The sequence below is a fragment of the Echinops telfairi genome, unplaced genomic scaffold (assembly GCF_000313985.2).
Source record: "Echinops telfairi isolate 266 unplaced genomic scaffold, ASM31398v2 ScPeMD7_1;HRSCAF=3_0, whole genome shotgun sequence".
NCBI lineage: Eukaryota > Metazoa > Chordata > Mammalia > Afrosoricida > Tenrecidae > Echinops > Echinops telfairi.
In genome coordinates, this window is record NW_022103896.1 from 71563352 (window position 1) to 71574058 (window position 10707).

General features: G+C 39.5%; 1 protein-coding gene across 1 annotated transcript in view; it reads right to left on the reverse strand.

Annotated features, from left to right (window-relative positions):
- The window catches only part of CUNH8orf34 (chromosome unknown C8orf34 homolog), a 371243-nt gene that overhangs the window by 291102 nt on the left and 69434 nt on the right, over positions 1-10707 (reverse strand). Inside the window, exon 2 of the mRNA XM_045286330.1 lies at positions 3752-3899. Within this exon, the coding sequence (XP_045142265.1) occupies positions 3752-3899 (148 nt within the window). The remainder of the gene's footprint in view (positions 1-3751; positions 3900-10707) is intronic.

Sequence of the window (10707 nt, forward strand, 5' to 3'; positions counted from 1 at the left end):
GGGGGTTATCTTCAGTGCAACTTTCCCGGCCAGTTCCCTCTTGTCTACAGTGCTGTTTTCAGTTCTCTTAAAATGTCTTCATAATAAGCCCCACAATTGTCCCACATCCTTTAAGAAAATCCATTTGGATTACTCCTTTGGAAACCGAAAAAACCTTTCTGAGCTAATGGCTCTGCCTTGAACGTAACTGGCTCAGCATGTCCCCAGAGAAATCACTGTTGATTGGGTCTTTTTGGAAGGCACTCTAAGGAGACACAGACAAGAAGATTTACTCTGAAAAAAACTTGTTTGAGCCATTCAGTAATTGCTGACGCACGTTTAGACACTTGGAATAAGTACATGTGTGGATTGGAATCCTGGCAGAATATGTTTTACTTATCGCTGTAACCAGATTCTTTTGGGTTTATGCAGATTTCTTTTTTCTGATAGAATAACACACAGTAGCATAAACATTCTGACAATAACAACTTTAACTCACTGTTCCATGAGGGGAGATTCCAGGACATTTTTATGCTTAAAAGGAAAAAATATATGTGTTAGCCTTTCTCTTCATGGGGTGGGTAATCAACTCTAAATGAGATAACATTACTACTATGAATAAAATGTTACTATTTGCCTTAATTTTTAATTTTTACATCACATTTTATTTTTTATTAGAACTGATTCTTAAGAATCAGTTAAAAATGATAAATGCTAAAAATGTGATTCAATGAATGTAAAGATTTTACCATGGCATGCATGCTTGGTTATAGGGAGTCTGGCGGCATAGTGGCTATGTGTTGGTCTGTTAACCACAAGGCAAGCAGTTTGAAACCACCAACCTCCAGAGGAACAAGAGGGCACGTTCCACTGCTGTAACAATTCACCATTTTGGAAACCCACCACAGCAGTTCCACTGTTCTGCCGGCACTAGGAGTCAGAGCAGACTGGATGTCAGTGGGTCTAGTGGACTTCTGCACAACTGGAAGCAGCAGAACTGGGCCGCAGCTCACATTTCAAACCTCAAGGTCCATGAACATTTCCCTAACCTCTGTATATTATTTCATAACTTTAAACTTTGAAGCTATTTCAGAGTAAAACAATATTAGCCAATAGAGTGTGCCTCCTCAAAAGTGACTCGAATTAGAATTCCCCCCACTGCCAGTTCACTGTCCCCCAATGACAAGACAATCCTTGATGTAACATGTAATCATTGGCCTTAAAGCACTTTTACAATGAAAACTTTTAAACGGAATTTCAGAAGGAACATAATTAGAAAACAAACGTTTTTTGTTTGTTTGTTTGTTTATTTGTTTACGGTGAGGCATCAATACTGAAAAGGAGATACACGAAGGGGAATGAAGTCGCCGAAAGCTTCGGGGAGAAAGACTTATTTTGCCTTCTGTTGAAAAAGCAAAGCGATCAGGGCCAGAAGCAAATCAAACTCCCATCGATGCAAAGGGTCGCCAGGGGTTGAATGTGAGGTGAAAGGAGTGGCTACAAGATAATCTTCACACCTTCAAACACACGTGTGAGAGCCCTCCAGTCGGAAAGGACCATGGCAGAGATGAATGGGTCTGTGAACGTGTGGATGTGCTCATCTGGAAGGAAGGCTTGGATCATGAGGAACAAGAGATCCAGGTCAGGCCACTGGCGGCATTTACTAAAACTATAGTTCAAGATGAAGTACTAAATAAAGTAAGCCAAGGTCGGCTAGGAAGGCTACAAAGAAACTCTTGGACAGAATTGCTCAGATATCAAATACAAGTTGAAGTGTATAAGTAAGGTAAGCCTCTACCTGTGATTGACTTTAAATATCTGGCGTTCATATATGAAAATACCTTCACACGATATTCTTCACTCTCTTGCTATGATTAAATAGAACTGAATCTATGCTGCCTAAAATGGATTCATAAACTCAGGCAGATATGACACAGGCAAAATAAAAAAAGCACAAAGAAACAATTTTTCTCTTTAAAAAAGAAATGCAGTCTTTCTATATTAATTCAGAAGGAAGAATCTTCCTAAAGAACAGGTAACACTTTGGGGGCTAATTCTTTGTGATGTCTGGGAACTGTTTGATAATTATTAACTCTATCTTCTCTTGATTTTCCCGTGCAAAGCTTAGATAATGCAAAGATGTAGTAAGACATAACTCAAGAACAGAAAAATAAACATTTCAGAGTCATCGCTAATATGTGCTAAATATGTAAAAGACTCTGGACATTTTTTCTAAGGCATTTATATATATTCACTCATTCTATCCTTAATAATAACAACATGAGTTAGGTAATATGCCTATTTCACCGTTGAAGAATCCAACACACAACACCAATGAACGTGTAAAACATTACATAGCATATCGCTACTTGAATCTCAAAAGACCTCAATTTTAACTGTACTACTGCTTCTCTAGATAGAAGGATTTATTTTCTTAAAATTACTAAATATATAATGACTTATGAAGTATGACTGCTTTAATGGGACCAGTGTTCATCTTGCCTTACTTCAAGCAGAGGTTTCCATCTGAACTCCAATAAATCAGAGTCCAAGTCTACATACCTACCCTAACTGGAATTTGAGGGAACCCTGGTAGCACTGTTGGGTAAGTGGTGGACTTCTAAACATTGAACTGCTAATCACAAAGTCAGTGGTTTGAACCAACAAACTTCTTCAGGTGACAAAGAAGAAACTGTGAGTTCTAGTGGAAAGGTTCAACCTTGGAAACCCTATCCTGGGTCACTATGAATCAGAATTGGCACAAGGACAGTGGGTTTAGTTAGAACTTAAAACCCAAGAAGGTCAGGCCCAACAGAACCCAGAGCTCTCTTTTGTATGCCATCCTCTTTTCTAGCTTCCTGCATGACGCATATAAAGTCTTTCTGGATAAATGACACTGGGAATTTCTACTCTACCCATTATAATGTGACCAGATGCTATGGCCTCATGAAGGCAACAATGTGAGAATGCCATCTCCGAAATATCAACATCCTCTTAAGGAAATCTCTTGGAGAACCAAGAGGAAGAGAGTCATAATGATGTCATCCTAGAAAAGAATTTGGAGTCCACTCAGTCAGACCACCTGGCATTGAGGAAAACTGGTAACTTAAGCAACAGGCACTGGAGATTTGAGTTTCAAATTAAATGCTAAACACAGTGGTGAGTAGGAAATAAAGAAAATGAGTCACGGGATACACATGGTCAAGTTCACCTCTACCCAAATACCTCGCCAATGCTCAACGGAAAGATGGGGCTATTGCAAACACAGTAAAGCTGATTCTCAGAATAAACGGATCTTCATAAAGTTTAACTTACTTATAGAATAAAAATAGAGACTAGATTAAATATATAGTAATCATTAGTTTGGGCACCAGGAAAGGTAACTGTAGGAATCTATTCATGACCTTTCTCCATATATAAAGTTCAAGCATTCACTGTAATTCTTCATAGAAAGAAGTAAGTGCTTGGAAAAAATTAATTTAATTTCCTGCAGAATAAAATATCTTCATGCAAATCTATTTCTATTAAAATGAAAATCACTTGTGGCATTTTAAAGCATAATGCATAACAAAATATTCAAATTCAATATTAAATATTATTTAATGACAAATGCTAGCAAATGGGTGAGGTTTCAGATGAATATTGTAAAATTCTAGGTAGGAGCTATCCATTAAGGTTTCTCTTATCTTTAGAAAAGACTTTTGCAACTTGTTATATTAAATCTATGTAAAAGCTCTTCTAGACAAATTCCAAAAATACATTTTTAATTTACCTGATGTTTCACTTTCTGCCCAGAGAGCTGCAGAACCAGATAAAGTTCTTTGAAGTTGTCCACGGTTTCCCTGTTTAGACTGAAGATGGTCAATGAGAAATGGGATTGGCTGGTCAGGTGTCTCAGTTATTAACTTGGTCATTAACTCCTAAAGGAAGAATAAAGTACATATTTACACCTAACAACAGTAACAACAATAGCTAAAACTAGCATTTACTGCCGTTATGAAGCATGACCCTGCTGCTTTATGCATAGCCACACAGCAACTAAATTAATCCTCACAATTATCTTTCAGGAAAAATGTAAGTTATTATCTTCATTTTTTTTTAGGAAACTTATGGGCAGAGGAATTGGAATTAAGTGTAAATTATATAGATAATACATGGAAAACCAGGGATATTAATTTATATTTATTATTATATCTAACCCCAAATTTTAGATAATTAATCAGATTTGTTTGTTAAATCAGAGTTTCTATTATGGGTGATGGAAAAACTGAAAACAGATAAGGGTGACGATTGAGCAATGCAATAAATATAAGTTAAGGTCACAACAATACATAGGAAGAATTTAGAATTGGAAAATGCTTTCTTACATATATATTTACGACCATAAAAAAAGATTGTAAACCTTAGATCACTATTTTAAGAGATGCTACCAGGAACTACACGTTTGCTACCTCTTACCATATATTGAATATACCAATGCCATTGCTTCCTTCTTAAAAAACAGAAACAAAAAGGCTCACTGCCATCCAGTGCACTCACTCTTAGCTCATCGGTAGGGCAGAGTAGCGCTCCCCCTGTGGGTTTCCAGCACCGGAACTCTTTAAGGGAGTGGAAAGCCTCCTCTTTATTCCACCGAGTGGCTGGTGATTTTGAATTGCTGATTTGGAGGGTAAAAGACCAATGTGTAGCCACTATGCCCCTGGGGCTCCTGGTTTCTTCCTTAGTTACATATAAATATCGCAAAAGGAAAGGAATTTTGTTGGAATGGGGAAAAAAAACACCCAAAAAACAAGTCATATACTTGTTGAAAAATTCTTTTTAAACTTGTCTTTAACAATAGACTTTCTTTTTACAAAAGCACTGACAGTGAATAATCTTTTTTTCATTCCTTTTTAAGGAGTAAAAGGATGGTGAGTTTTCTACTTCCAAAGCATAATGTTCCCCTTTTGGAAAACGCTACTGAAACCTTAAATTGGGCAGAAAGACGCCTGATTAGGAGAGCTACACGTTGGTTTTTCTGAGCAGCAGCAACAAAGAGCAATCTCCAATTTGCGGTCAATTGGAATCTCCAGACTTGTTACTAGTGAACGGCGGTCAAGCGGGTAACCGCCTGTGTGAACCTGCTTACATCATTTCACATTCACCTGAGCAGCATTTCATCTCGAATCTTTCAGCCTACTTCAGTCGGCCAATGTCATTTTAAGATCAGCTTCTGTGAGAAGCACTATTTCTCGTTAGTAGGCAAAAACAAAACAAACAAACAACAACAAAACAAGACAGTAAGATTCCTAGAAGGATTGCTAGAAATCCCCCATTACCTGGTTTCCTTTTCATTATTGTAGTCAGCGGCCTTGAGTGATTTTCAAACTTCATATACATGTTCAAGTGGTTACATTCTTGTCATCTCTCAGTCTCTAACCAGAGATTATACTAACCAATGTTCCTTAGCCTGACTCCTGTTAGTATTCGCTCCATAGCCGTTAGCACACCCCAGAATCATCTGGCTTCATACTCGCTTACCTGTTGGTTGCCTGTCTCTCTCCCTTCCGTATCAGAGCCCTCTGAGCCAGGCCCATCTGGTGTTGAATAGAACAGCCCAGAGATGGCCCCTCTGTACTAGCCTAGAATGGCCCCCATGTTGCTTACTTCTTCACAAACTCTGGGTGCTACTCAAATTTCACACAACTTTGGCTTTAAATATAGTCCAAATAAATATTTTTTATTTATAGCCTACCTTCTTCCAGACCCTGCAAATTGCATTCAACATCTGCTTACCTTGCAGCACAAAGGGCCCCAAGCCTCCTTTGCCCTTCAAAGTTCTCTGACCCAGAGACTCCCCACCTCGCTGTTAAGTAACCTAACCCGACCACAAAGGATTCCTCTCCAACACCATGGTTGGTAAAGTAGAGGGGCAGCAAAAGAGAGGAGGAGCCTCAATGAGATGGATTGACAGGGTAGCTGCAAGAATGGGCTCAAACAAAGCAATTGTGAGACCAGCTCAGGACCGGCCGGGCTTAGTTCTGTTGTACAAATGGTTGCTGTGGTTCAGAACCAACTCTATGGCCCTTAGCAACAACAACATTGTGGAGTACACAACATTGTATTTGTTATTGTTAAAGTACTTTAAAATCTAGATGCGTTTCTTCAGTGTTTGTCATACCTAGAAGGATACAATATATACGTGGAAAAACAAGTGAGTAAATCACATGAGCTACAAACTGCAACTAAGTGATCTGACTCAAATATAAACTTGATTTGAAGACATTGTTAATCCAAGGACTTCAGCACTAAAATCTATGTAAACTTATTGTACATCTCAAAGGTTACTAGAAAACTGAAATCAAAATTAAAGGATGACCCAGCTAGCTACTCTTATCACAGATGACTGGGACACCTGGCTGAAACACAATGAGATCAGATAATAGGGCTTAAAAGCCCCAGGCAATTCTATCCAGAAATTTTCTAGGAGCTCTCTCCTGTACTTATTTTACTTTATTTTTCAAATGCAATAGGACATTTTCATATGTGTTTTTATTTCTTTTAAAATAAAGTCTTTAAAAAACAGATCATACAATCTTAATAAATCAAGTAATAACTGTTAAGATTTTATTGCTATCATGAGTCAAGCAAGTAGTTTGGGATATGTGTTATATGAGACCAAATCACAGATCCACTTCTGTCATAAGGAAAACAGAAAATAATGTTTGCAGGTTGGATATCTTGATGAGTCTTGTTATAAATGATGCTATCAAGGACACAAGGTGCCATGCCCCTCATTGAATCCATGCATCTACTGATGTTAGGCCTTGAAGCATGGTAGGGACTTGAACTTGAGAGACACGCTCTGATAAGACATGAAAATCCAGATCCTCAGACTTGCACGGTGATGCTTCTGGCAATATAAAGATTGATTTCTTCCCAGCACTGAACATTGAGACACAGACATAGAACTGATGGCCTGACTGATTTGAGGAGCTGAGGGAAGAATCCTGCAGCGGGATGAGTTGCAGATAAAGCCCAATGAAATGAAGTTTCACAGAAATCATTCACCGGGAGAAATGGAGTTAAAGCAGAAAGCAAATCTTGGAGACAGACCTGAACACCCGAAGGACCAATGTTTCCAAAGAGAGAGGGAAGCTGTCCACAAACTCTTACCAGCAGCTCAAATGTGGTGACATAAAATCCTCTGAGAGAGTGTGGCTGAGGGTGTGTGCATCAAAAGAACCACTAGAGTGCTGACAGTTCTCCGGCCACCGACCAAGACATCTGTGTACATTTTAGGGTTAGCAATTGATAAAATATATGGATTAATTTCCATGTGACCTTGTTTGCACTCAGAGGCTAGTAAAATCTGGGCCATTCAAGTTAAAAACAAAAATCTATTGGCTGCTGTCAACACATTTTATTCCTGCTTATTACAACTTACATAAATGAAAAGCTATAAGACTTATAGGGAAAGGTAGTTGTTAAAACCCTAGATCTGAAATCAGATGGACACATTTAAACTCACTCATTGTCCATGTGACTTTGGAAAAGGAACTTAATTACATTAACAATATGTCTTATAAGATGTGGCTGATAATTTTGCCTATACCATAGGGCTGCCCGGGGATGAAATAATACAATGATTGCAAAGAAAACTTGCTTCTATGGTGAGAACTGTAATTCTCTCTCTGTGTCACACACACACACACACACACACACACACTCTAGGCTTGATTTTTCCAATCTGAAGAATTTTCAGGAGGAGAGATGCAGATCAAATTAATACAAATATTATTTGGGATTGCTTGCAAGATGTGAGAAAAGATAAAAATGTAGCCGATTTCTAGGAAGTTTGTGAAAGCCTCCAAACTGAGATAGCAGTGGGAGTTCTGAAAAGGTGCTGGGGGGTGGGGGTGGGAGGATACAGCAGCTCTCAGACATGCTTTTGGGAACCACTTGGCATCCATGATTTAAAGCTGACCTTGGTGAAATCCCCCTGACTTTTTTTTAAATTAAAAGATCATTTTATTGGGTGCTCTTACAGCTCTTACAATAATCCATACATCAATTGTATTAAGCATATTTGTACATGTTGCCATCATTATTTTCTAAACATTTCCTTTCTATTGAGTTTTTGGTATCAGCTACTTCCCCACCCCCAACCTCGTGACCCCTTGATAAATTTCAAATTATTATTATTTTAATATCTTACACGAACCGCTGTCTCCCTTCCTCCACAGTTTCTGTTGTTCGTCACCCTGGGGTGGGGGAGGTTATGTGTTGATCATTGCCATCGGTTCTCCCTTCCTCCTACACTCCAAGTATCACTGCTCCCGTTCCTGTTCCTGGATTCCATGTGTCATGAGCTCTTATCGCTATCGGTAAAGTGTACATGCTCTGGTCTAGCCCACAGTGAAAGGCAGGACTGGGGTGATGACAGTTGGGGGTGAGGAAGCCTCAAAGAATTGGAGGAATATTGTATGCTCTGTTGGTGCTATACTACACCCTGGGTGACTCATTTCTTCCTTGTGACCCCTTTGTGAAGGGAGGTCCCATTGTCTACAGATAGGTTTTGGGTCTTTGCTCTAAGCCCCCTCTTTCTCAGCAATATGTTTGTTTGTTTGTTTGTTTTTTGTTTGCTGGTCCCTGTTACAAGTGCCTGTGATACCTCATGAGCGCACAGGCTGGTATGCTTCTTCCATGTAGACTTGTTATTTCTCTGTTAGATGGCCACTTGTTTAACTTCAAGCCTTTAAGACCCCAGACTCTCTATATTTTTATATCCAGGCACCATCTGCTTTTTCACCATATTTGCTTGTGCACCCGTCTTATCTTCAGCCATTGTGCCAGGAGTGTGAGCATCACAGAATGCCAGGTTGTTAGAACAAAATGTTCTTGCATTGAGGGAGGGCACGAGGGAGGGCAAAGGCCCAAATGTTATTCCAACACAAAGAAGGAGGAAGAAGGAGGAAGAAAAGGGGTGGGAAATGAGCGGATGGCATGGCAGGAGCAGGGCACTAACCCATCCAGGGGGAGAGTACTGATTATGTCTCCAGAGAGACAGCCCCAATCAGAGCCAAACTGTCCCGCTGACTTATACCAACATTTTCCCTGGTCTCTCTGTCCCCACCTCTCAACTTTCCACCAAAGAACTTGCTTTGATTAAATTTCAAATATTCTAAATGTATAAAGTAGCTTCTGTTTTCCCAGCCTAACTCTTAATGATACTCTTAAAAGAAATGTCAGATAATATTTGAATGATTATTGGAGCCATGGTGGTGTAGTGGTTACAAGGTGGGCTGTGATACGGATTGGCATTGAAAACCACCAGCCTCTCCGCGGGAGAAATAGAGCGCTTTCTGCTCTTAAACAGTGACAGTCTCCAAGGCCCACAGTGGGGTCCCTCTGAATCGGCATTTACATACTTGATGGCAGTGAGGTTTTTTTGTTTGTTTGTTTAGTTGGTTTTATTGTGGTTATTGTTGGAATCCTGAAGTAGTGCAAATGGTAAGCTTATAGGTCTTCTAACATAAAGCTTGGCCATTTTAAACAGCCAGAAAAATCAGCCATTGAAACCCCTGTGGAGCACAATTCTGCTCTGACACACACGCAGGATCCATGCTTTAGAAGCAACGCGACAGCAACTCATGTTATCAACTCCAAACCAAAACCACACTCACCAGCATCAATCAAAGCTGACTCACAGCATTGCCCTGCTGGTTTCTGAAACTGTACCTGTTTATGGGAGTAGAAAGCCATCTTTCTCCAATGGAGTTGCCAGTAGTTTTGAACTGCTGACCATGCAGATCGTAGCCCAATGTGTAACCACTATGCCACCAATGTTCCTTCTGTTTACTATTACTACTACTACCACTACTACTGCTACTACATAATTACCGTTTTTACCAATATTCATCTGTGATCCTATATATCTACATTGCCTCTTTTTCTAAGCTTATTTTTTTCAGATTATAAAACCAATACAGTTCTCTTCAGATAGTTTACACTGAAGTACAATGTTTAACTTCATGAAAAAGACCATACATTAAGACAACTCCCACTTATCTGTTTCCTTTGGGATGATGCTTTTGTCACTAGGGCTCACTCAAGGATACTTCACATAAAAAAGCATCCTCACAACGAGACCAATAAGCAATATCAGGCTCCAGTGAGACAACACTGAAGTTGTGAAGGATTTCATTTTATTTGGACCCGTAATCAACATCCATGGAATCAGCACTCGAGAAATCCAATGACATATCTGATTGGGCACATCTGCGGCAGAAGCAAAAGAAAACGTCTTTGTATAGTGTCAACAGGGTGTCACCTTGAGGACTTGCTTTGCCGGATTCAAGCCAACATCTTTTCATTTGCCTCCTGTGCATGAGAAAACTGGGCATGGGCTAAGAAAGATCGAGGACGAATTTAAAACTTTTCATTATGATGTTGCCAAAGAATATTGAATGTAAACATGGACTGCCAGGAAAATGAATTGATCTGTTTTAGAAGTACAGCCAGAATACTCATTAAAATTGAAGGTGAGACTCTGTCTCATGGATTTTGGTTCTGTTATCAGGAGGCACCAGTCCCTGGAGAAAGAAACCAGACTTGGAAAAGTTGAAGGTCAGCAAAAAAGAGGTAGACCCTCAATGAGCTGTCTTTCCCAGTGTCTACAATGATGGAGTCAAGCACAGCAATGTTTGCGAGGATGGAATGAGCTGTCTTTCCCAGTGTCTACAATGA